The following is a 27,991-nucleotide window of genomic DNA, read 5'->3' as shown; positions in this document are numbered from 1 at the left end:
TTTCCATAATTTTGGTATGTTAATTAGTTTTAAGCTGGAGTTTCCTAATTTGAAAGTAACAGAGAACATTGGCTTAATGCAAACCAGAATTTTTCTGCTGAAACTGTCTCTCTTATAAGATAGAGTGGGGAAGGTGTGCCTCAACCTGACATTCTCCCCTAGATTCCTCAATAATGGCTTACAAAACCTTGAATGATTGTCTTGTGGCAGATTACCTTCTCTTCTTAATATTCTTAACATTGCTATAAAGCAGCTTTACACATCCTGGTGTCCTCTAGATTTAATTGGGTTTCCAGTTTTCATAGCTGCTTGTACAGCAGGGCCTCCTCCTTATTTTCTTTCCCCCTGATTGATAGACAGTCTGAAACAGGCTTTGAAGGGGACCGGTAGTGACAGGCCTCTTGCCCTCTTGTTCCATGACCAGAAAAAGGACCTTCCTTACAAAACATACCTTTCAATATTGAAACCAGAATTAGAAATTGCTGTTTTCATGATGTTACAATCATTTTTCACTTGTCTTTAATACGCAGGCTTCTTTATAAAGCTATAGATTCAAATGGAGAGAACGTAGGACCAATCTACAATTACAGAGTGGAAATCTCTATTTTTTTCATCATCTACATTATTATTATTGCTTTCTTCATGATGAACATATTTGTTGGCTTTGTCATTGTCACATTCCAAGAACAGGGAGAACAAGAATACAAGAACTGTGAACTTGACAAAAATCAGGTAATAAATAACATCTATATAAATATTATAATCTGATATATAATGATCTTCAGAATCCTAAGGCTTCTTTGCTTCCCATTACTAAGCAAGTTTTCTATGAACTGGCCTAATGTGATGGCAAATGAATATGCTGCACAATGTTATGAGAAACAAGAACTGCTACTACCTTTGTGATAAGGCTTTGCAAAGCTTCATAGGAGTACTTCACTTTGACATAGTGACCATTCAAAGCTGCTTTGTGAAGAATCAGTATGCTGCTTTGTTTTGGAGTGTTTGGGAGCCTCTCTTAGCTTCCTCCCTCAAAGCTCATGGTATGGAGAAGGTTGAAGTTGCTGGGCAGCTCCAGGGCAAGCTGCAGAGAATCCTTCCTGCTCACCCAGGTGAGAGATCCCTGTGGTGTGGAAAATTGGATGGACTATCTCAACTGCTCCCCCACCGAGAAGCAGTTGAGGTAGGCCAGCAGTAGGAAAGCATACCTCCTTGAAAGGCCTGTCAGAAGAGGCCAAGGTCATGAAAGGGCTAAAGAACCTTCCTCAGGCAGCAATGCAAGGAAGACTGTGCAAGCCTTTTCACCCAGTGCTGGATGAAGTACTTCCTGGCCAGGTGGCATTGAAGTTACCCAGTCTGGAGCCATCTTATTCACGATGGAGAAAACTCAACAGATGGATAAATGAAGTTCATTTCAAAGAGGGCAACAGATGGGTAAATGAAGTTCAGGATAAGTGTAAAATAACATATTCTCTGACCATTAGTTAGACAGTATTTAATTTAACAAGGAGTAGTTTACAGGTTGCAACAAAGAGCCCATGGGTCGCAAGGCACCGCTAAGAGGAATCCATGTACTCCCTCCAACAATGACTGTGATCAGATGAGATTTTGCTGAAGTTTTACATAATTTGTGGTCTGTCACAAAGTTTTGCACTAGTTTAGTACATTTATTTTATGATTTAAAATAGGAATAGTCATTTTATCTCTGTGGAGAGGAAAAGTCTTACTTTGTTTATAACCAGTTGCTGGGAGTCCTTCTCTCACAAACAGCCAAAGTAGTTTTTCAGCCCTGGACTTTACTAGAAGAGGGAGAATAAAAATCTCTGCTACCTGTCCTTTCATGAAACCTGACAATCAGGTGATCAAACAGGGGAGAACCAGAAACTCCAGCAGGAGCTTCCCATTCCTATCTGTCCCTAGAGGAAATTAACTTAGTGTCAAAGAAAGTAGGAAAAGGCCTTATGTTCAGGCAGAAAGGCCTCATCTTTAGCAGCAGTTTTAAGATGGTTGGCGTCTCACTTGGGTATGTGGAGCAATATGAATTCAGTTTTTCCCCATGAATTCAGTCATCACCAACCCACTCCTTTAAAATGAGGCTTCTTTCTTCTTTCCTGCTCATTCAGCTCAGCATCCTGGTGCTTGCAGTTAGGTTTCCCATCTTGCTGTGAACCCTAAGGGATATGCTGTGAAGATCTTAGAGCCTTTCCCTCTCCCTCTCCCTCCTTCCCTCCCGTCCCCCTTGACCATGGCAGCACTGTGGCTTTTAGGAATTCAATATTTTCGTGCCTATTAATTTGCTTCTGTTCTGCTTGTGGCATAGTGAGTGGGGTTGAGGGCAAGTCATTTGTCCATTCCTGCAAACTTGCTTTGATTTGCCTATCTTAATAGGAAAGGGTTAAGACTTGCTCATAACCCTTTTGGTCTTTAGACCTGTGGTACTTAAAACTATGCTTGCACAAAGAGAGATTATGAAGTAGTTGCTAAATAGTAATTATTTTTAGATTGTGATGATCCAGAGCTACAGGCACAAAAGCCAGTTTTAAACACTGAATTTAACAGTTACATCATGATCACAGTCTAGTTCTAGGTGACTTCCATGATATGTTTAGAATGCTTCTTTCCTTCTGGCTTTGCCTATGTGATGTAACAGTTCATATAATGGAGCTGTCCACTAATGGATTTGTTTCTGTAATAAAAACTTGAATCGCAGACAGATAGTTCTGGCCTACATTGCAATTCCTGTTTATGATGTTGACATTTCTACTATTTTCAGCGTCAGTGTGTAGAATATGCTTTGAAAGCCCGGCCATTGCGTCGATACATTCCAAAAAATCCTTACCAGTACAAATTCTGGTACATGGTGAACTCTGCTGTCTTTGAATATATCATGTTTGTCCTCATCATGCTCAACACCCTTTGCTTGGCTATGCAGGTAGGAATGAAACAAGGTGCCACTTCTGAGTTACCCTAAGGAAATTGGGTATGGCCATTTTATTTTACAATTAGTCCCCCCCCGGTTTATTTATAATTATCCTGTATTTGTTTATTTAGAATTTATTTAGAATTATCCTGCATGTTATTAGCATTTCCTCCAGATCATATTTAGGAATGGTGCAAGATGGCACAGAGAAAAGGTACCTTGCATGAAACAGTAGATTTCATCTGTGGTTTTGGAATTGCTATTTTTTACTAAAAGCTTAAGAAAATTATTTTAAATTATGATTTTATTATTTACAAGAATATGTTAAGTCATACATCAAAAGCAAAGTGCCTGCTCTTTGGACTATGAAATAAAGAATGGTAGATGCCACTTACCTGTATCAGTTTCAACTTATTTCATGGCAAATTGGAAAAGTGGAGGGGTACCAATACTTTTGGCCACATCAATAATTGACATCAAATTCTCCAGACTTTCCTATAACTATTCAGAAAGTCTATTCTGTAAGGGAAATTTTTAAAAAATAAAATATTTCCATTCAAACTTTCTTGCTTCATAGACTAGAATTCAGGTTTGGACATTTAACTGAAGAGAGAGGCTTCTTGCACAAGAACATGGAAACAAAATTACAAGCTTGAGTAATGAGGACCTCTTAAATTTCACTGTGTAACAGCAGTTGCATATATTTAAATCCTTGCATTTGAAGCAGGCATTCAGTTGTGTGCTTCTTCCCTTCATCCCATCCTTAAACAAATGTTTAACCATTACAGTGAGATACACTGTCTGGGTTCACATTTCATATTTGCTTTCGGGTTGGCATGTTCTGAGAACCCATCCTTGGGTGTCCATGGGTGAACAAGGAGAACAAGCACTAAAATGAAGATCCCAATGTCATGATGCAAAATCTTCCCTTTACATACTTGTCTGCAGTCTTACCACGCAAGTGTGAAAAGGCAGAGCTTATATTTTGATGTCACAATGCACACTTTGTCAATTTTGTCTCATCTTGGCTAGCTGCAGTCATCAGTGAACCCAGCCACTGTGGTTTGTAAACCATTGCTTATGGCACAGAAGTATGTGTGAATCAAGCCACTGTGGCTTATTCTACAAGCCAAAATGAAAAGGAACTGCATTTTAGCACAACGTATGAATCCAGCCAATTGTCAGCATCCAGTTTAACTGGGGTCAAAGCTAGTCAGTTTCCTTTTTACTACTTTTACCTGAATTCACCTATGCCGAGTCATCACATTATTCATTTTGTTTTAGCTCGGTGCTTTTTTGTGAATGTAGTCATTATGGTTTCTAAACAATTAAAATGTAAATCCAGGCATTGTGGTTTCTTTAACAAACAAGATGATTTGGTTAAAAGAAGTAATGACTTAATGTGAAACTGCCATATACTTTCTGAATGTGTTGCACTTTCCAAACTTCTCCTTGTGTTCCTTAAGAACACAGGATTTCATACTAATCTTTTTAGTACAAGATTTAAGGAGTGATAGAGATTTGTTGCTTTATTTATTTTGATTGCCTGAAAAAATAGTTATATTAATATTCTTCTCATTTTTTAATTTGTAGCACTATGGACAGTCTAAACTTTTTAATGATGCAATGGATATTCTGAATATGGTGTTTACTGCAGTGTTTACTGTTGAAATGATTCTGAAACTCATTGCATTTAAACCGAAGGTAAGAGAGTATGTATGATTCAATTAGCATTTCCTTTTAGTTGCTTGTTATTAATTTACAAGTATTTTTTGCTTAGATCAACACACATAAATGAGAAAATGTAAGTTTTTCATAGTAAATCATCAGAAATATCTTCGCAGAAATGTTACGTCTGATAACAGTGTTTATGCAACTGCAGGAAATAAAATGTAGCAACATGATTATTTTTAAAAATGTATTGCTTGGTAATAACAAGCAAGGAATATATTAATGTCATTAATTCACCTTTTTTCTTCTGCTAGTTCTGAAAATATATTATACTCCCAAACATACTGAATGTCAATCCCAAGGCATGTTTGACCACTGTGGTAGTATAAGACAAAACAGGACAGTGTCTTGTCTCACAAGTATTTCAGAGAAGTAGTTATATGATTTGGGCAAATAGAACAAGCATATGTTTGTAGGTGGGCACTGACACATTTGGGAGCAGTATAGCTTAAGAACAGTTTGCAAATGAACAAATGGGCTCCAGCAATTTAATACGATTGATTTTTTTTCCAAATTCAGTAGCTGAACATTCCCAGTTGTTATTCAAAGATAATTTGGATGTAAGATACCAGATTATGACCTTTCTTATGGATCAAATTAATCCCAGGCTCTGTAGATATATAGTAGTTTCAGCCATTCTTCATCGGGTTAGTTGTATTTTGAAGTAGGAGTGTGACCATGCCATCTCTCATAACTGATGACAATCCAGTCCTCCAACATCCACATGCTGAATGGAAGAGAACTTCCATTAGAAGACAGGCTCTTCCACATAAGGGCACCTGTGAAATCGGAATGTCTGCCAAGCCAAGAGTCTCAACTTCATCAGGAGCTGCTTGAACCTTGGGATTCTTTTCCAGATGAGCATGCTCAGTTCACTGATGTCAGTGGGTGGGTTTAACCCTCCACCTTGCCATCAAGGGAGTGGAAGACAACATCATACTTTATGTTTCAAGCCATTCTACTACCTGTTTTCCAATAAAAAAAATTTGAATACCATAAATTATTTGCAAAGTTCATGAGGTCACGAAAACCAAGCATTATGTAACCAAATATGGAATTATTTTCCCTTGCCATTTTGTATCAGATTTGTGTGCCAAAAAAGAAAAGATACCTAGTAAGTAATTTCATCTTGGGTTATTGCAGTGATGAAGGCTGTGAGATGTGTGATGCAAGTTTACTTGCTGTGACTTGTCCATATATTGCATTTTCCCTTTTCCAGAATCATCTTGATTTCTTTTACTTGTGTTTTTATTTGTATTTGCTTGCTTTGCCCCTACACATTGCTGAAAACAATATTGAACATGCTGATGGGAAAGGTGTGCCTTAAGACATCAATACGTGACATGCAGTTTAAACTTCCAGCAATCTTATAGTAACTCAATAAGACAGCAGCCCATTCAAGTATTTTCCAGTTAACATTCCACTCCAAATATTTTGGAGTGCCCTTGTAATGGTCCATATTCTGCTTGAGGTGTTTCTCATTCCCCTCTGTTGTTAGTGCGATCTTCTCATGGTAACTGTTTACATCTGTCTGGCTTTTCTTTTCTCCTGAATTGTGCTGATCAAACAATACATTTTGTTTCAGTCACTGAACACGTGTTGCTGAGACCATAGAGATCAAACAACGTAGATATTTCTTATTTGGAAATGTCAGTTCCGCTGGCTTGTTTTTTATTTTATTTCCTATTTCCATGTCTTAAAGAGACACTAATAGCATGTCACAATTTGGAGGAGAATCGAACTTCATTAAACAAAAACACTCTTAATGAGTCCATACAAGCTGATTTAAACTGCCACAGAGTCTGAGTGCTGCCCATTAGTTTCATATTCATCTTTATTATTTCATATATTGTATGTCAGATTGACTTCCTTTAATTTTTAATTCATTGTGGGCATTATTAATCATACATAATATGGGAAGGACCATAGTTTAGTGCAAGAACACTTGCCTTCATGAAGAAGATCTGTGGTTTAATCCTCAGCCCTTCTAAATAGGGCTGGAGAAGTTTCCTCTTGAAAACTTTTCAAAGCTATTGGTTAGACTATTGTTTCTCAACCTTAGCAACTTTAAGAAGTGTGGACTTCAACTCCCAGAATTCCCCAGCCAGCTGTGCTGGCTGGGGAATTCTGAGAGTTGAAGTCCACACTTCTTAATGTTGCCAAGGTTGAGAAACACTGGGTTAGACAATGGCTGAATTCATAACATATAACTGACCCAACCTGTTTCTACCCAGAAAGTAGCCATCTTTGTAGGAAGCTCAGCTACCAGAAGAGTATCTTTGAAGCTGTTGATTCCTGACATTTTTTTAATGTTATGGAAAAATGTAAAAAATAATGATTCACTGTAGTACAAAGAGTTGGGGAAGGCTTATCCACCCCTGCCCTTCCACCCCCTTCTGTGTGTCTGCAGTAGGTGGAAGCTTAAAGTAAAAATGTCAGAAGGATGGAGTTCCCCCAAAAGTTCTGTTCTGTATGGTTTCTCCACATACAGTATGGATTTTGTGCCAGCAGCAGGAAGAAAGGGCTAACCATCTAGTCCATGTTCACATGATAGAACTGACTGGAGGGGCTTTGTTTAAATCCAGAGACCCCAGCTCTGTTTTAGGTTAAAGCTACCCCTTTCTAACCCCATGGCTGACTGAGCTTAGGTGTTCTCACAGCATATTAACCATTAGCCCTACCAATGATGAGTTCAGCATGCTGTGTGAACCCAGCCAAAGTAAAAAAAAAAAATACAGTGATGTAAAATATTCTGAATAAGCCAATTTCCTGTGTTCCTACGTATCTACATGGTGAAATTTGGGGTGACTCTACTTAAAGATTATTCAACACTTCTTTACTTCTGTTTGGCGTTTCAACATATTAGTTTGCAGAAGTAAACTATACAGAAGCATGAATTTATATTTATATTTTAAGATTCTCCCCTGAATTGTCATGCCCACCAGGATTTTTCACTGGCAGCCATTTGTTCAGTAGAGGTTATGAGAGATGCGTCAGGGCAGTGAAAGGTGACCTGTGAGAGAGGCTATCAGGTGTCAACATGTATCCCAACAGCTTATGCTTTAGTAGGCAAACTGGTGCCCTCGCACAGCGTCAGTTGGATGGGGCTTGTGGTAGTCGTCATCCATAACTCTAACTACCTTAGAAAATGAAGTTAATTTGTAGTGAAGTCTCACTGGAGCAGTGTGAGTGCAGATATTTTCTGCTCATGCTACCAGTACTCTGTGTCCATATTTACAACATAAACTCTGCTGGTATATGGCAATGGAGTCATGTCACATATAAGCCTTTCCTTCAGTAGGCAATATTGATGATTATTTCCTCATGACACCACAAAATTTTTGTTTGATGTAATTTCTGTTTATGAAGAAGTTAAACAGAAGTATGCAAATATTCTGACATTTCATATGTAATCACAAACATTTGCACCCTGCCTGCTCTGTTCAGGGCTATTTTAGTGATGCCTGGAACTCGTTTGACTCCCTCGTCGTTCTTGGCAGCATAGTAGACATCGTTCTCAGTGAAGCTGATGTGAGTATTCCCCAGCAAAACACCTGCAGTCCCACTGCGCTGTCTCTCTCTCTCTGTCCTTCTCTCCCCCCACCCCCACCCTCTTTATCTCTCTTCTCCCTTCCCCCACCTATTCTGTTATTTGGACAAGTCACAGAACTTTGGATATGGTTCTTAACTCCGAATGCAGGCCAGTCATAATTCATAGTTTGCTTCTCACTTTCTCAGATTTGAGATGGAAAGATGCAGTACTAGTACATTGTGTTTCGGTGTTATAACACTGTCCTTTTCTTCTCTTTCTTTTCTGTTTCTGTTTTCTCGTGCTACTGAATGCTTGTCCTAACAGCACTATTTCACTGATGCATGGAACACTTTTGATGCCTTAATTGTTGTTGGTAGCGTCGTTGATATTGCTATAACCGAAATTAATGTAAGTAACCCTGTTCTCCCCACTACAAAGTAATGGCTGTCCATTTAGCATAAGAGCAGAAAAGAGTAGTTTGAAATTAGTGACCCATACATCCTTCCCCCTCCTATTAAGAGATGAGTTGTTCGTGTATTGTGTGAAAACTGCAGTTCTAACATTCACACAGTAATACATGTGGATTGTGCCCCAAAACTAAAAAAGGCCTCGTGAACTCTAGTCACACATTCCTATGACAAAGATTTCTAATGGAAATTGAGATACCACATTCAAAAGACCGTATTGCTCACAAGTGGACAACAATAGGTTTCCTCAAGCATTAAAAACACATAGCTATCCATTGCAGCTGGTTTCGGCACAATAAGTGACCTGTTTGATGGGTCACAGGTCAAATAGGCCTGGTTCAGTTTAAGCTGCTATCCATGAGATCTTTGCATCACTAGCAGAGACCTGTATTTGGGACTGGGGGCAAGGGTGGAAGAAAGCCAGCAAAATTAGACTGTACTGCAAATACAAAAAACAATGAAGTATATATTACCCAAGTTTTAAAAATCATATTTCACAAAAACCTTATAGATTTAGTAAAGAGGTTTTATAACTAGAATTTTAAAAGTTATCATGAAGTATAATTAAGAATTAATTATATGACTATTAGGCATATGGCTGAATCATAAGTCTTATGAATAATAGTCATATGAATCAGTCATATGGCTAATAGTCCAGAATAGAGATTTCCACAGGATCTGATGTTTTTGTCAAAATGATGAAAGGAACATTGTACTGTTGTGACATAAAATCTGTTCTTTTTGAACATCTGTGCAATGTCACAGTGCATATACAAAAGGGAAGGAGATTGTGATACACATCCTGCTTTCGTCATTTCCCTTCACCCCTAACTCCTACCCTTTGACCTTTCCTGAAGTCATCTCTGGGCTTGATTTGGCTTCATGGGTTATAGAAAGTGCAGTCCAGGTTTAGTTTAAGCTGGTTTCTGTGTGGACACTTCTCTCCCTTACAGTCCCTGGGTAGACATCCCAGAGGGTATAAAATGGTTCCAATCTGTCCTTCTGCTCAGTTGAAAAGAAGGTCACCCATAGTTAGAGGGGCACATCTACCCTTGCACATCTCCTTGGTGTGAAATCTCCTTTACCTTCTTGCTTTGTTCAAGTGCTTTGATGGTGATAAAGGCAAAATGTTGACATACAGACATGTAGATAAAAAGAAGCTTTTGATCTGCCAGATAGAGTATAAACACCTCTATTTCCACCAGTGTGCCCCCCAAACAGGGAATAAAAATGTCAGTTTTGGACTTAGAATAGTTACTTTCTCTTTGACTCATTTTTTTTTCTTGGCAAGACTTGGATTTTTGCATATATGTTGTTTTTGTATTCAAGAGGCACACAGAGAATACCTCACCAACATTGCTTTTGTCAAAGTCACAACTAATTCTGAGTAACAGGTATAACAGGTACATAATTTAGAAGATTTCAGTATCAATACAAAATAAAATATACTTGGTTTGCTACAGCAAAGCCTGCTTACTGTTAGAGTGTAATGCTCAGCTGTACGTTTTCAACATAAATGTCTTCTTTTTTTAAAGATAATATCTAAATGTTTGTAGTCCTTCAGTACCATTCTCCAGGGGATGAGTATACTTAGGGAGGGGGTGGTACTAAGGGAGCTCTGAATTACTTTTTTTTAATATTAAAGGAAACTTTTAATATAAAAAACTGAAAACTAAAAAAACTTCCTTAAGTGTTCTGTTATAATATTATTTTGATCTAATCTTAAAATACAAAGATCCCTGATTCACTGAGACATAAGAGGGAGGAAAAGTACAGGTAGTCCTTGCTTACTGACTGCCTTGTTTAATGACTGTTCAAAGTTACAACGGTGAAAAAAAAGGTTTGCGACCAATCCTCACATTTATGACCATTGCAGCATCCTACAGCCACATGATTGCCACTTGGGTGCTTCACAACCGGCTTGTGACAAACAGAGTTAGTAGAGAAGGAGGAAGTAAAATCATAAGTCTCAGTCATGTGATGTTTTGATAACGACCATGATGCTTTGCTTAATGACCGAATGGGAAGTTAAATTGTAAGCCTGTCGCAGTCACATGATTTTCCATTTAGCAACCGTGGCACTTAGTGACCGAGTTGCCAGTCCCAATTGTGGTTGCTAAGTAAGGACTACCTGTAAAGCACAATCAGGTTTTCAGGATTCTGTTATTGTAGCTTATCTCAATAAAGTATAGTTCTAGTCTTCCTATGGAATCGGTTTCCTGATCTGATCAATCCTGAAAGGCTGACACCTTCAGAGAAAAATTGGGGAGATGTAATAAGGAACAGGTAGAGGAAGCACTTGAAACCTTAGAAAACATCTTCATGGTCTAGATTTGCTCTTTACTGTTATATATATATTTTATGGTATTTATATATCAGTGTTAGATATATTTGTATGAACTGAGGCAGATAGTCTAATTGTACAACAACCCTGTGACATAAATTTGTATGACAATAACATTAATCAGTTAATAACCTGATATTAGTTTTGTCAGTCTAATGGCCATTTTGTCTTGGAATTCAGAAAGCTGTAGTCCCAAAACATCTGAAGATAGATGGGAAAGGTAGTCTTGTGTCATTGATCTATTAATGTATCATGTTTATCTGGGGCAACTGCTTCTTTGATTTAACTCATCAAGCAATAATGAGCTTCTGTTAACTGGCTATAAGGAGTAAGGAAATGACTTTGACAGAGATATGCAGGAACAGTTATGTAGGCAGAAGGAGCTGAAACATTTTTGAAGACCAGAATGTCCACATAACATTTAGAAGCAACTCAGGGAGATGCCTCCCTAATTCGCTGAACTATAAGGAGGAAAAGGAACAGCACAATCAGACTTGTAAGATTCTGTTATTATAGCCAGTCTCAGTAAAAGTAGTTTTAGCCTTCTTATGGAGTTGATTCCCTGGTCTCGTCTGTCTAGTGGGGCGGACACTGGTTTTCATGTTCATTTTATTTTTAGGAGTGTTGAAAGGCAAGTGAATACAAAATGTCTGTTAAAAGCCCTAACATTGCTTTATTTGCTCACTTTGACTGAAAGATATGTCTCATCATATACAGACCCCTGCTGTAGTCATCTAAATGATTCATTCTGGATTATACACTACAGGCTTATGGTTGTGAGCTATTTGTGAACTTTATGTTCTAAAATTGAGAAATATAATAAGCAATTAGAAAATATATTTTACACTGTCTCCCTCTTGTTCTTGGATGGCCAAAGAGCTGTCATGGTGCTGGATTTCTGAAACAAGTATTGGCAATTAGTAAACCCCACTTGGAAAAAAATTAATTAAACGTTTCAGAAAAATCATTATGGAGTATACTTATCTTTATAAGAATTTATAGTAAAGTTAACATGTCATGACTGAGAAACAGTTTGGATGGCTACTGTGGGGTGCTTCAGGAGCATGTTCATTATCTGTTTACACTGTTTGATTCAAAGGAACAAACTTTAAAATCAAGGTGATATGGAAGAAAGAGGAGATTCATATTTATTTTTTTAAAATGCTATTTGCTTTGACTGATGGATTACCAACACTTCATGGAGGGTTTTTTTGCTTTAAGTTGTGATTCTTGTCAAGCTAAGATCAAAAGGAAGGCTGTTCATTCCCAAAAACAACAGACTTCTTTCCTTACACAGGGCAGCAAATAACCACAGTCCCAAAGTATGTATGTCATGTGATAGGATCAAGAAGCATCCTCTTGTTTTATCTCATTTCTCTTCTCTTTCTTCCTTGGTCACAACTGAGCGATGGTACTTCAGGTGACTGCCTGTTGTTCCGAAAAGCATGGACCTGTTTTCTACATGGCAGCCCTTTGAATACTTGAAGACAATTATTGTGTCTCCCCATAGTCTTCTCCAGATTAAATGCTTCCAACCATTGTTCATATTGTTTTTTTCCTCCCAGGTTCCTTATCATTCTTGATTTCTCTCTTCTGGACATGTTCCACTTTATATGTGTCCTTCCTAAAAAGTAATGACCAGAATTTTATTCAACATGCGGTCTGAACGATGTGGAACACCAAGGAACATTGACATCTTTTAATCAAATAAGACTGTAATAAGACTTTATATTTGTTTCTGGTGTTCTTTTCTGCACTGAGGACATAACTAGATCTCATGGGCCACAATTACAGGAGGGCAGACTTCATTTGAAATTTAGGAGTAACAGTAGGAGATTAAACAGTGGAATCAATTATTCCAGTGGGTGTGCTATTTCACTGCTGAGGCCTTTCAAGTATGTCAGAGGTATATTTGGGAGCAGTTCAGCTCTGGATTTATTTATCTATAAAAATTCTGTGCCACCTTTCAAAAATTATATTTTGATTGTGTATTTAATTTTTATCCTATCATTCTACCCAGAGGGCCCTCAGGCAGGGGCAAGATGACAGCCACAACTGTGACGGAAGTCCTTGCCCCTTTTTTACCTGCATTGCATTCACAACTCACAGAAAAAAGGACAGTGTTTTGGTTACGTATTTGCAAATGCCATCTTGATATTTTTCACGTGCACACTGTGGGGCCTATCAAAGCCCTCCTTACTTGAACAAAATCAAGCACACTTTTTAAGAACTATTCTAGGGACTGACAAGAATACACCTGCAGCAGCAGTAAGAGCAGAAATAGGCACCTGTTCCATTTATAGTCTAACAGTAATCATGATCTTTAATTACTGGTGGAGGATCCTCTCAGTGGAACCTGACAGACTACCAAAAATGTGGCTTGAAGAACAGATGGACGCACTTCAACCCACCACATGGATCCATTGACTTCTCCAAATCATTTCACATCTTGGCTTCTCACCACAATATCTATCAGCAGGACATCAGGCCAAGGCAATATTCAAACGAAGAGTTCTGGATGTTAATGCCCAAACCGATATTGAGTGATTTGCAAACATCAGGTCATTGAAATGGCTGGCCAAAAATAACATGTCTTTCCAAACAAAAAAATACTTGATAATGGTTTTGACTCAATACCATAGGATAGCTCTTACCAGAGCAAGATTCGAGCAGTTAGGTTATATGGTCAAAAACGGATGATTCCACTAAGTGCCATATTTTGAGAGAACGTGAGTTTGTGGACCATCAGAAACAGAAGACATTGCACATATCCTATTCAACATTTATTTATTTATTCAATTTCTATAGCTGCCCATCTCAGCAGGTGACTCTGGGCAGCTTACAACAATAAAAACCATAAAACAGTTAAAGCAATTACAATTAAAACAAAATACAAAATAAATATACATGGCTGCTGCATGGATGTTAATATAGCGAAGAAACAGGGCCATTCCCATGCTCGGGGCCCCAGGCCCAGTCACATAACCAGGTCTTCATGGTCTTTTGAAAGGCCAACAGCATAATTATATGCCTCAGCAAGGGCTCAGTACTTACAGACACTATTTGGCAGAACCATATATTGGGATTCTAAGAAAAGATTATCTTAGTTTCTTCAGAGCACAAACATATATGTAGTCACTAGAAGTGTAAAGTTTACAGTCAGGGCTGTCCCAACAGAGAACACATTTTATAGAACACATTGGGGTTGCGTGCAAAGGTAATGAATTCACCTAAACACACAGTTTTTGAATTTTAATATTCATCTTATTATGTATCTCTGCATTCTATTTTATCTTATACTGTTTTATCTTACTCTTTTATCTTTACCGTACTATATTTTATCTATTTTATCTCACTGTAGTCTATTTTATCTCATTTCACTGTATCTCACCTTATCTCATTTTATTGTATCTTACTGTGGCTGATACCCATGCTTTGATATGGTCAGCTGAGTAATCAGTGAAGTATATCTATCTGTATCTGTCACAGGCACACACACACACACATGCCCCACAGAGGTCTCTACACTCAGGGAAATAAATGTTTTATTCAAATAAAATAAAATAAATTCAATCTAATATTAAACTGAAAAGAGAAGCTACAATTTTCTTTTTAATCTGTTCAATCATGTCTGATTCTCAGAGACTGCCTGGACAAGTCCCTGCAGTATTCTTAGCAAGAAAGTGGTTTTTCAGAAGTGGTTTGCCATTGCCTCCTTCCTAGACCTGAGAGAGAGTGACTGGCCCAAGGTCACCCAGCTGGCTTTGGGCCTAAGGCAAGACTAGAACTCATGGTCTCCCTGTTTCTAGCCAGATGCCTTAACCACTACACCAAACTGGCTCTCTTTACTTTGACATGCAGTCAAAAGTAAAATAGGACACCAGATTGGAGAAGAGGGATTTTATATATTTTAATGTTTTTAAAAGAACAGAGTAGGTGAGTGCTTAACTACAGGCATATCTGTCTATCTGTCCATCCAAACAAACGCATATACCTTGCAATCCAGTGGTTTACAAAATTTATGATAACTATAAAACCAGCAACTTAAAAAACATGACAATTTTGCAAATTCATTGTCTTTTGGCAGCTACAGCTATCTTGTGAAAACAGGATGTAGCACTAGCAACAGATGAACAGATCTTATCACATTCAAGCTATTTCATTAGAACTCAAATTGATAATCGGTTATCTGTAAATCCAAATATGGAGATAATAGCACTCCTTACCCTTGACAAATAAATACCATGTTTGTGATACCACGATACTCTCCCCAACAGTAGCAGACTAACAGTTCATAGTTTAAAGAGGAAGACATTAATGATACATGGCAGGGACAAATAATCATTCCTCCTTTACACAAAAGAACAAACTTATTTTATTCCTAAACACCTCTCATGCCTTTTGCCTAGACATGTAAGAAATGTGTCATACTTGTTTTGTTTTTAAAGATAGGCTTACAAGGATTCTTAAAATCCACATAAAAGGACATTTCAATATATTGACCTCCAGAACTGTAGGCTGTGATGTTAATATATATAATATATACAGATGCAAAAAAGTTGTGAAAGAGTCAAGGGAGAAAGATATTAAGACATTCAAATGAAGTCTAGAATAGAGCTCTTCTGTCCACACACTTTAGGTTTATTTATTTATTTATTTAGTTTTCGAATTTCTATCACCGCCAATCTCTCCCAAAAGGGATTCTGGGTGGTTTCATTCATTCCTTCAAAGGCATAGTAAAAGGAGAGCCATATTAGCCTATGGTAGCCAGAAATCAGAAGGATTCAGCTCACAAAAGCTTAGGCCTTTTAATAAAATTTGTTAGTCTGAAAAGGTGTTACCAGAGTCCTCCAGATCATTCCTTTGGCAAGAAAATAATGGTTGTCTAATCTCCACTGTACATAATGAGACTAGCCTGAGTAAACATGCATTAATATTCAGTTTTTTTGTCTAAAACAAACCCAAATGATCAAACACATGAAGTAAGCAAAATATTCCATGCTAGTCTTTCGCTTCTTCAGCAAAGGATCGTTACCTTGTCGTGGTGCTGGAGCTTGAGCACCTCAATGATGCCATGAGCTAAACCGTGAAGGGCCACCCAAGATGGGAAGGTTGTGACAGAGAGGTCGGACTAAATGCGATCCCTGGGGTAGGTAATGGGAACCCACCCCAGTATTCTTGCCATGAAAACTCAATGGATCAGTACAACCAGAGATATGTCGGTATACCATCGGAAGATGAGACCCCCAGGTCGGAAGATGGTCAAAATGCTACTGGGGAGGATCAGAGGATGAGTTCAACTAGCCCCAGACATGATGACGCAGCTAGCTCAAAGCCGAAAGGACGGCTAGCAGCCGACGGTGCTGGTGGTGAACGGCGAATCCAATGTTCTAAGGATCAACACATCATTGGAACCTGGAATGTAAGATCTATGAACCAGGGCAAATTGGATGTAGTTATTGGTGAGATGTCAAGATTAAAGATAGACATTTTGGGAGTCAGTGAACTGAAATGGACTGGAATGGGCCACTTCACATCAAATGACCACCAATCTACTACTGTGGACAAGAGGACCACAGAAGAAATGGAGTAGCCTTCATAATTAATAGTAAAGTGGCTAAAACAGTGCTTGGATACAATCCAAAAAACGATAGAATGATCTCAATTTGAACTCAGAGCAAGCCATCTAACATCACAGTGATCCAAATATACACCCCAACCACAGATGCTGAAGAAGCTGAAGTAGAGCAGTTCTATGACGATCTGCAGCACCTACTGGACAACACGCCTAAAAGAGATGTTATTTTCATCACAGGAGACTGGAATGCTAAGGTGGGCAGTCAAGTGACACCTGGAATTACAGGTAAGCATGGCCTGGGAGAACAAAAGGAAGCAGGACATAGGCTGATAGAATTTTGCCAAGGCAACTCACTCTGCATAACAAACACTCTCTTCAAACAACCTAAGAGACGTCTTTATACATGGACTTCCCCAGATGGACAACACCGAAATCAGATTGACTACATCCTTTGCAGCCAAAGGTGGCAGACATCTATACAGTCGGTAAAAGCAAGACCTGGAGCTGACTGTAGTTCAGATCACGAACTTCTTCTTGCACAATTTAGGATCAGACTAAAGAGATTAGGGAAGACCCACAGATCAGGTAGATATGAGCTCACTAATATTCCTAAGAAATATGCAGTGGAGGTGAAGAATAGATTTAAGGGCCTGGACTTAGTAGATAGGGTCCTGGAAGAACTCTGGACAGAAGTTCGCAACATTGTTCAGGAGGCAGCAACAAAATACATCCCAAAGAAAGAGAAAACCAAGAAGGCAAAATGGCTGTCTGCTGAGACACTAGAAGTAGCCCAAGAAAGAAGGAAAGCAAAAGGCAACAGTGATAGGGGGAGATATGCCCAATTAAATGCAAAATTCCAGAGGTTAGCCAGAAGAGATAAGGACTTATTTTTAAACAAGCAATGCGCAGAAGTGGAAGAAGACAATAGAATAGGAAGGACAAGAGACCTCTTCCAGAAAATTAGAACCATCAGAGGTAAATTCCAGGCCAAAATGGGTATGATCAAAAATGAAGATGGCAAGGACCTAACAGAAGAAGAAGAGATCAAGAAAAGGTGGCAAGAATATACGGAAGACCTGTATAGGAAGGATAACAATATCGGGGAAAGCTTTGACGGTGTGGTCAGTGAGCTAGAGCCAGACATCCTGAAGAGTGAAGTTGAATGGGCCTTAAGAAGCAGGAGAGGACGGCATCCCAGCTGAACTGTTCAAAATCTTGCGAAATGGTGCTGTCAAGGTAATGCATGCTATATGCCAGCAAATTTGGAAAACACAAGAATGGCCATCAGATTGGAAAAAATCAACTTATATCCCCATACCAAAAAAGGGAAACACTAAGGAATGTTCAAACTATCGAACAGTGGCACTCATTTCACATGCCAGTAAGGTAATGCTCAAGATCCTGCAAGGTAGACTTCAGCAATTCATGGAGCGAGAATTGCCAGATGTACAAGCTGGGTTTAGAAAAGGCAGAGGAACTAGGGACCAAATTGCCAATATCCACTGGATAATGGAAAAAGCCAGGGAGTTTCAGAAAAACATCTATTTCTGTTTTATTGACTATTCTAAAGCCTTTGACTGTGTGGACCATAACAAATTGTGGCAAGTTCTTAGCGGTATGAGGATACCAAGTCATCTTGTCTGCCTCCTGAAGAATCTGTATAACAACCAAGTAGCAACAGTAAGAACAGATCACGGAACAACGGACTGGTTTAAGATTGGGAAAGGAGTACGGCAGGGCTGTATACTCTCACCCTGCCTATTCAACTTGTACGCAGAACACATCATGCAACATGCTGGGCTTGAGGAATCCAAGACTGGAGTTAAAATTGCTGGAAGAAACATTAACAATCTCAGATATGCAGATGATACCACTTTGATGGCTGAAAGTGAAGAGGAACTGAGGAGCCTTATGATGAAGGTGAAAGAAGGAAGTGCAAAATCTGGCTTGCAGCTAAACCTCAAAAAACCAAGATTATGGCCACCAGCTTGATTGATAACGGGCAAATAGAGGGAGAAAATGTAGAAGCAGTAAAAGACTTTGTATTCCTAGGTGCGAAGATTACTGCAGATGCTGACTGCAGTCAGGAAATCAGAAGACGCTTAATCCTTGGGAGAAGAGCAATGACAAATCTCGATAAAATAGTTAAGAGCAGAGACATCACACTGAGAACAAAGGTCCGCATAGTTAAAGCAATGGTGTTCCCTGTAGTAACATATGGCTGTGAGAGCTGGACCATGAGGAAGGCTGAGAGAAGGAAGATCGATGCTTTGGAACTGTGGTGCTGGAGGAAAATTCTGAGAGTTCCTTGGACTGCCAGAAGATCAAACCAGTCCATCCTCCAGGAAATCAAGCCGGCCTGCTCACTTGAGGGAATGATATGAAAGGCAAAACTGAAGTACTTTGGCCGCATAATGAGAAGACAGGACACCCTGGAGAAGATGCTGATGCTAGGGAGAGTGGAGGGCAAAAGGAAGAGGGGCTGACCAAGGGCAAGGTGGATGGATGATATTCTAGAGGTGACCGATTCATCCCTGGGGGAGCTGGGGGTGTTGACGACCGACAGGAAGCTCTGGCGTGGGCTGGTCCATGAAGTCACAAAGAGTCAGAAGCGACTAAATGAATAAACAACAAAAGTCTTTCGCTTGCCTGTGGGGTATGCCAAACTGTTTTCCGTGGACATACATAGATACTTCAACATTTACAGTATGTAGTCAGATTACAAAGTGACCTAGCTTCTTTTGGTGAAACTTTTTAATATTGTAAGGACGGAATAGCTCATCTCCATAGCAAGCCTAAATGTTAGGAGTGTGTACCTTATGCACATTAGCCAGCATTAATTTGCCTATTCTCCTGTGTATGAAAGTATTGGCTCTTATTTAAGCAAAGAACCCAAGTCAAAACATTGCTTTATTACTTTCAGAAAATATTTTGGGGGATTTTCTTATATGAGTAGACCAGCAAATTTCATTGCTATATCAATTTATATTCAGGGTGGCTGGCCATATTAAGTAAGGATTTTGGTGATTTCTGTCTCTCTCTCTCTCTCAGCGTTCATCTTAACCATCCATGCAATTGGCTTGATCTGTGCCTCTCTAGCCTATATCTAATTGTGTCTCTCAGTGCAAGATACCATGTTTGCTCTCAGTAAGTAATGGTAGAGCACCAGTAAACCCCCTCTCCTAAGAATGTGAGGAAAGCTGTTGTATATCAAGTCAAAGACAAATCTAATCCAGTATTCTGCTGCTGCCCCCAGGAACCAACCAGATGTTCAGGGAAACTCAGAAGCAGGCTATTAAAGCAACCCCTTATCTCAGTTGTTCCCAAGCAGATGGAAATTTGAGATACATAGAGAATGGAAAGCCTTATGGGTAGTAGGCACTATTAGCCTTATCGTCTCAGAATCTCACTGCCAGTAGTGCATCTGAATATGCTATGGCAATCTGCTGCCTGTATTTCATAACCATTTCTTGACCATTACTCATTTGATAATACGTGCAAAGATTTTTATACGAACTGTGCTTTTTGCCCCCTTGTTGTTGCATTTGTGGTTTCTTCTCTCTTCCCTTTAAAAATATAATGTACAACTAGTAAAACCAAAGACTTTTCAAAATTATTTATTCATTTTGTTAAATTTATACACCACCCATCTCACTATAAAAGTGACTCTGGGCAGTTTACAAATAGAAGTTATAAAACCATTATAAAAATACAAAAAATACAAAAAATAGAAGATAGAAGAGGGAAACTAAAAGGCAGAGCGAGCATCTTTAAGCCACCAACCACATGTGGTAAGAAATGTGGAGGCTGTAATCCAAAAAGATATGGAAGGCATCATATGTGAGAAAGATGATTTAGAGGGAAACCTATAATGATCTTCAATCTTAGTATGGTCAGATCATTCAATAATAACACAGTCTATCTTATTACAGTGGAACATAGCATTTTGCACAGTTCTGTCAGTAATGTAAATGACTATGATGAAGGCATATATTAAAAATAATTTTTTTCTGGTTTTTTTTTTCTTAATCAGCATCACATTATCAAACTTTAATTTGAATTCCTTTTCTCCCTGTTTATTGTCAAGTTGAATTATTTTTCAGCATCTTTACTTTGATTTTAACATGTAATGTTCTTAATTTTTTAAAGCCAAAGCCAACTGAAACTGTCACAACTGATGAATCTGGGGTAAGATAGTAAACTAACCCCAGTGATTGTACCTTTACTTAAGTTTATTCTTTTTACCATTCTTTTCTCCACTGGTTTCTCTGTATTTGTCCTCCTAGAAAAATGTATGCAGTGATTTGGTTTTGTTGTCAGTGTACCTATCAAACTGTACTACAGACAAATTCAACTTGACCCTATTAACAATGTGGAAAGCTTGGAAATGCATGTGATGTGTGAAGCATTTCCATAAATTCTGTGTACTAGCATGTAATTTTTTCCTGTCATATCATGCTTATAAAGTTGAAAAGGACCCAGAGACACATATTCCAATCTTACCTCTTTCATCTTTGCATTTATTATTGTTTTTCTTTTCCTGAATTATTCTGTGGTTTACATGGTTTGATTTCTGTTTAATACCCTTATAGAACAGTGAAGACAGTGCTAGAATCTCCATCACATTTTTCCGTCTGTTCCGAGTTATGCGATTGGTGAAGCTCCTCAGCAGGGGAGAAGGAATACGAACTTTATTGTGGACTTTTATTAAGTCATTTCAGGTATGTGTAACATTTAAAATCATAGCTTCTACTGAAATCAAAATGCAATGTAGCATATATTGTACAGTGATCCAGAGTCAACTATAGTCAATGGTCATAGGTAATATCAGGAGGTTCAATATCTCTCTCTCTCTGCCTGTGTATATATGTATATGTCTGTGTCTGTGTTCGTGTGTGTGCACACGCATACATGCACATGGATATCTGTATTTGCATCATATTGATTGGGATATATATTTGCATTATCAGTACCTGCAAGGATCTGATTATGTGTAAAGGTAAAGGTAAAGGTTTCCCTTGACGTAAAGTCCAGTCGTGTCCGACTCTAGGGGGCGGTGCTCATCTCCGTTTCAAAGCCAAGAGCCGGCGTTGTCCATAGGACACTTCCGGGTCATGTGGCCAGCATGACTCACGGAACGCCGTTACCTTCCCGCCGAAGCGGTACCAATTAATCTACTCACATTTGCATGTTTTCGAACTGCTTGGTGTGCAGGAGCTGGGACGAGCAACGGGAGCTCACCCCGCCGCGCGGTTTCGAACCGCCGACCTTCCGATCGACAGCTCAGCGGTTTAACCCGCAGCGCCACCGCGTCCTTTTATGTGTAGAGATCTGAATAATAATTATCTACATAGCACTTAAATTGTGCCCATTTCTCTGCAGTTCTGATTAATTTTTACAACAGTCTATGAGGCATGTTTTCTGTGTGCCCCTGATTACAGACTGAGGATAATAACCTGGTCCATAACTGTTGCTGTTACTCCAACCGTACTAATTCTTTATTCAGTTTTTTTTGCTACCGTATTCTTTAATTGTTCAACAGGATGGCAATTACTAATTAAAATGATTAGCAATTTTGGGATACTAGTTTCAGAAGCATTTATTAATCATAAAGTGTAATCCTACATATGTTATTTTAAAATAAGATGCATTGAGTTCAAAGAACTGTATTCCAAGTACCCCTTGGGATAGTGAATCCTTGAGGGCAACCCTTACTGCCTAAAATTAGGGCTCTGAGGGTTAAAACTACATCTTACATTTAGTGCCAAGCAGACAACTGTGTCCCCATTTATACTTTCATTAATTATAGCTGCTTGAGGACATTTCCATACCAGAATATACTGTACAGGCGATGTTGGGGGGAGAGGGTGGAACACTCTTTTACCTTCTGTGATGTGATCAGAACTAAATTTGTACAACCTCTCCCCTCACCACACGCATGTAAGATTCAGAGAAAAGTTCTCATTGCTGCCAATAGCAACTTTTTTCTTCATTGTTATAGCAACATGAAGGACAGATATTAATTCTGACCTAGCTGAGGAAGGCCACCCTCACTCTCATACACATATCTGACTGCTGGTGAACATCACATCCCTCCTGCATTTATTTGATTAATAACTTTTAAAAGGAAAGCAAGGTATAAACTGTTCATAAAGTATATTGAGAAGTTTGACCCTTTGTCTTCAGTTTGAGTTTGTTTGTTTGTTTATTTATTTATTTATTTATTTATTTATTTTCCAAATTTTGCCACTGCCCATCTCCCCCCAAAAGAGGGACTCTGGGCAGTTTACAATAAAAAATTGACAAAAAATTCTTTATATCTAAAGAAAGTTTAATGTGGTTAGGGGCCATAACCTCATGTGACTTCAGCTCTCCAATCTCACCTGATGTTTAGTTGTGGTAAAGTAGAAATAATCTACCAGCCATAATGTAAATATAGTTCCAAAGTGCCTCCCCCCACCCTTAATGTGACTACTAGCAGTTTTTACAATATAACTGCACCATTAGAGGTTTTTAATGTCTTTAGGATCAGGAAGTGGTTGGTTGATGCCTTCCAATTTGCATACAACTAAATAATACATTCTGATTCTCTGAAATGCACTGATAACAGTTTCTAAAAAAGCTGGTAATTACTTTCTACGAATGCACAGAAAAGCATAATCCAGTGGTAACCAAATATAAATAAGGTCAGCACTTCTGCACATTTCAGCATTGAACATTTCAACTAATATAGCTGGAATCACAGGCTTCCCCTGCTGAAGTGTCCTCTTCCCTAAATACTACACAGCCATATCGTGTAGCCACCTAGATGAAAAAAGAACATTAAGTAACCAATCTCAGTTACTTTCAGACCAAGTAGCTTAAATCAGGATATCTTCTCAAGGATATAACTTGCAGATCAGTGGATCAATGTATTTTGGCTGAACTGATTGGGTAGGTAGTTCAAGTCTATTTATCATGGATAAATGTTTGCACTGCATTTTCTGTGAGTTTGTCAAGTGAGACAATAGCTTTTCAGTCCACTATGTTTTGCTTGCTTGAATCCCACCTTTAACAATTCTTGGAGAACTTGTGATCAAGTGATAAAGATATGTAGAGGTCACAGTGTCCAATGCCCAGCCTTATAGGTAACAACACTGGGAAATACATTTCCACTATACACCCTAGATCAGAAATGAGCAAACCTCAGCTTTACAGCATCTACCTTGTGTTTTATGAAACAGTTGGACTTGGTTGTTTACCCTGAGATCCACTTATTGGAACCAACTACAAAATAATAGCTCTGGCAGACAGGGACATCACTAGGAGCTAAGAACAGATTGTATGTTCTTAATCCAGGAATTTCACAGCTGCTTTTCCACAAAATTCTACTCCTAGGTTTTAATCAACTGTATTTTGTGGCAAAAATTATTTTAACTGTTGCTATTATTAAGAAAATATGCTATAATCTATTACAAATTGCTTAAAATCTGCCAGTAGATTCCAGCCTATACTCTGATTATCTCTGCTTTAAGATGAGTCACCATCCAAAAGAGCAGGCAAGATTGAACTAAGATGACAAATGAGCATAATTTAGTACAACATAGTTTAATGTGTTGATAGCATTTTAAATAACTATAGAGCTTCCCCTGCCACTCGTTGTATATTTATTTCTGTCAAGGGGAAATAGAAAAATGTATGAGGACCATGCATAGTAGCTTCAAAAATAGATGCAAGTTATTATTTTAAAACTTCTTTTCATTTTAGGCTCTACCATACGTTGCTCTTCTGATAGCTATGTTGTTTTTCATCTATGCGGTTATTGGAATGCAGGTAATTAAAAACAAATTATTTTTTTTCCTGATCAGGAAGTGTATGATGAAAGCCAATTATTAAACATACAGAACAAATTATGCTGGAGAATACTGGCGTGTGTGTGTGTGAGAGAGAGAGAGAGAGAGAGACAACACTCTCTTGCCAACCTGTGTTAGGATATTTATTCGTACTGAGAATGTGCTGATTTGGTGCTAACACTTCATTAAGACTTGTGGGCAAACTTAGCAGTTATAGGATAAGTTTCTTTTAATGCCTCCCCTGAACTGGGGCCAATGCTATTTAATTCATTCATAAGTGACATGGAATTGGTATGGGCAGTGAAGTCTGTATATTATAACACACTGTTCTGTATGGTGAAAGCTTGCAAAAAGGCAATAACATGGCAATTAATATAATGATAGATAAATCAATGAAATAGTGATTATTAGCCATAGCCTGATAGCAGTGAAAGATAAAATTACAATTTAAGAATTAGGATTGAAGATAGCACAACACAAGTGGATCTTTCTTTAAATATCACTTACTACAGAATTAAGAAAGATGCAGAAAAATATAATAAACATTTTGCTAAATTAACTTCTCCTTAACAAAAGGCAGAAACATTTGGCACTTTTTAGTTTGGAGGTTGGAAAGAACAAAGCACATAAGAGTATATGAAAGCTATAAGTAAGTCCTCAAAGGTTGCTTGGTGGGGTGAGAATTCTGCCCACTGTTTTATTTTCCATTACTTTTTTCCATCTTCTTTCAGTTTCCTTTCCTACTTCTTAAAATTGAACTACTTTTCTTCACTCAGTCTTGCTTTGGGCCTGCTTGTCATAGCACAAAGATGCTGCACAACCATTTTTAGGGATATTTCTTCACAGTATAGGCCACAACTAAACAGCTGCTTTGCTGTGCTCCCCTCCCATCAGGAAATCATGCCACTCTAAATCTTGCTGCCTCCACAATGCATGCATGCCAGTGTAGAGAGTAAGGAAGATGCCCTTGATGAAGATGTACAGGAACTGTTACCTCGGCAAAAGAATTAAGTCCAGAATGTCCAGATAACATTTGGAATTGGCTCAGGCAGGTGCCTCCCTAATTCTCTAAACTATGAGGAGGAGGAGGAGGGACAGCCCAATCAGATTTTTGTGATTCTTTTATTATTGCCAATCTCAATAAAAGTAGTTTCAGCCTTCCTGTAGTGTTGATATCCTGGTCTGGTCTACTTAGTGGGGCTGATGCTATGCACCAAAATGACTCTGTGTTGTGCTAATGTCTATATATCATTAACATACAAAATCCCATGTCAAGACTGAAATTCCAGCCCAACCCAACATCCATCCAGTGAAAAGCCTCCTCCAACTTGCATGCACAGCAGTCTGTTGACTACTTCATGCACTCATCAACTGATTAATTAATTTTTAAAAATCTTAAAGCTATGGGTCAACTACTTGATTACAAGGTAGCAGCAAAGAGTTAAAGTTTAATCTCTTGGCTGCTTGTTAATAAGCCAGTGGGTGAAACAAAGCCAGCCCTACAGTGCTCAAACTCATCACCCTGAGGAGCAATATAAGGGAAGTAATAACTTCCAAAGCACAGCACCTTAAACTGTCTTTAGGCTGCCTCAGCTGCGGTATGACACTGGGATACAGGTGCAGGCATGAAGATGTGCTTGGGAAATGGTTGATGGGCTGTCCTTTCACCAGGGCAACGATGCTGTAGTTTTGCTTATAGATGCCTTCTCATTGCCAGCCCATTAAAGCCAGTCTAAGGTATTATTGTGTGAACATAAATGGGGAGGGAGGTTTTGTACAACTAACCAGAGACTGCTGTACTCCAAGATGAGAGAAACTTCTGGAATGGGGGAGCTCCTGATGAAGAAGTAGGAAAGATGGAAATAGTCCCCCTTCCTGCTCAGTTTTAGGGGGAAGGGGAAGTAGAGGTCTGAATGAGAATATACATCATATAAGCTTCAATGGAAGAAGAAATAGAAATTCCTTCCCCTCACTTCCTACTGTCTTCAGTCAGGTGAGAGGGATGGAGAGACCTAAAAGGGGAAGAGCTTCTCAGCTCTAGCTGATAAAATGGAAGTGCCCTCCAGCCACCCATAACCAAAAGGAGGTAAGGAGAGACAAGACACAGAAGGGGAGGAGAAAATAGAAAAGGAGGTGATGCAAGGGCTGAATGTGGCAAGGTGGCAACCAGCGTTTTGCATGCTAGAGAAAACCATTAAGTAAATACTGTATGTCTAAGATGCCCAAGCATCAGTTAACCAAGAAGATGGGAAGAAAAAGTCTAGAGTTTTAACTGGAGCATAGATCTAAATAAAGGAATTGATTTCTTTACATAGCAGAGGGCAAATTATCTATGCGCATATAGTTTTGTTTTTGTCTGCAATAGAGTCTAATCCAGTTGAATCATATCTAGAAGTCTTCTGATGGATAAGATATTCCTGAATAAGGGATTAAGCACCTGGAGATCTGAGATTTACTACCAACCTCTCATGTGAAACCTGACAATTATGGCTAATGGTCAATGTGCCAGTAAATTCTAATTATTGGGGTTCAAAAATAGGGAAGGTTTCATCATTACAAGTGTCCCAGAATCATCTGACTCAACACTGCAGAAAACTAACTGTTGGGCTTACCAGAATTGCAAAAAGGTACAGTGGGTAAGCTGGTACTTCTCTTTCAGGTATTTGGCAAAGTTGCTCTGAAAGATGGCAGTCAAATTAACAGGAACAACAACTTTCAAACCTTCCCCCAAGCGGTGCTGCTTCTCTTCCGGTAAAGTTTATTTGTCTGTTTGTTTGTTTATTGTTCCTGGAATAGAGTTCAAAAATGTGTGGAGGATTTTTGTGGTAGGTTGTGATAAAACTCTTCCTTATACTTAGCATAAGTAACTAATCACCTGTTCCTTCAAAGGTGTAGATAATTTATAGGTTATAAGCAAGAGAAATATTTAGTGTACCTCAATCTAAGATGACCATCTTATCTAAGATAACCATCGGAAGATGAGACCCCCAGGTCAGAAGATGGTTGAAATGCTACTGGGGAGGAACAGAGGATGAGTTCAACTAGCCCCAGACGTGATGACGCAGCTAGCTCAAAGCCGAAAGGACGGCTAGCAGCCGATGGTGCTGGTGGTGAACAGCGAATCCAATGTTCTAAGGATCAACACACCATTGGAACCTGGAATGTAAGATCTATGAGCCAGGGCAAATTGGATGTGGTTATTGGTGAGATGTCAAGATTAAAGATAGACATTTTGGGTGTCAGTGAACTGAAATGGACTGGAATGGGCCACTTCACATCAAATGACCACCAGATCTACTACTGTGGACAAGAGGACCACAGAAGAAATGGAGTAGCCTTCATAATTAATAGTAAAGTGGCTAAAGCAGTGCTTGGATACAATCCAAAAAACAATAGAATGATCTCAATTCGAACTCAGGGCAAGCCATCTAACATCACAGTGATCCAAATATACGCCCCAACCACAGATGCTGAAGAAGCTGAAGTAGAGCAGTTCTATGAGGATCTGCAGCACCTACTGGACAACACGCCTAAAAGAGATGTTATTTTCATCACAGGAGACTGGAATGCTAAGGTGGGCAGTCAAA

The 27,991-nt window shown here is 38.8% G+C and overlaps 1 protein-coding gene across 1 annotated transcript in view; it reads left to right on the top strand.

The window, feature by feature from the left end:
- The window catches only part of LOC134489977 (voltage-dependent L-type calcium channel subunit alpha-1D), a 160,956-nt gene that overhangs the window by 84,799 nt on the left and 48,166 nt on the right, over positions 1-27,991 (top strand). Inside the window, exons 22-28 of the mRNA XM_063292853.1 lie at positions 531-732; positions 2,774-2,932; positions 4,514-4,624; positions 8,099-8,182; positions 21,165-21,293; positions 24,319-24,384; positions 27,064-27,155. Of these exons, the coding sequence (XP_063148923.1) occupies positions 531-732; positions 2,774-2,932; positions 4,514-4,624; positions 8,099-8,182; positions 21,165-21,293; positions 24,319-24,384; positions 27,064-27,155 (843 nt within the window). The remainder of the gene's footprint in view (positions 1-530; positions 733-2,773; positions 2,933-4,513; positions 4,625-8,098; positions 8,183-21,164; positions 21,294-24,318; positions 24,385-27,063; positions 27,156-27,991) is intronic.

The sequence above is a fragment of the Candoia aspera genome, chromosome 2 (genome assembly GCF_035149785.1).
Source record: "Candoia aspera isolate rCanAsp1 chromosome 2, rCanAsp1.hap2, whole genome shotgun sequence".
Classification (NCBI taxonomy): Eukaryota; Metazoa; Chordata; class Lepidosauria; order Squamata; family Boidae; genus Candoia; species Candoia aspera.
Note: the sequence above shows the minus strand (reverse complement) of the source record. Positions and strands in the feature narration are given on the sequence as shown.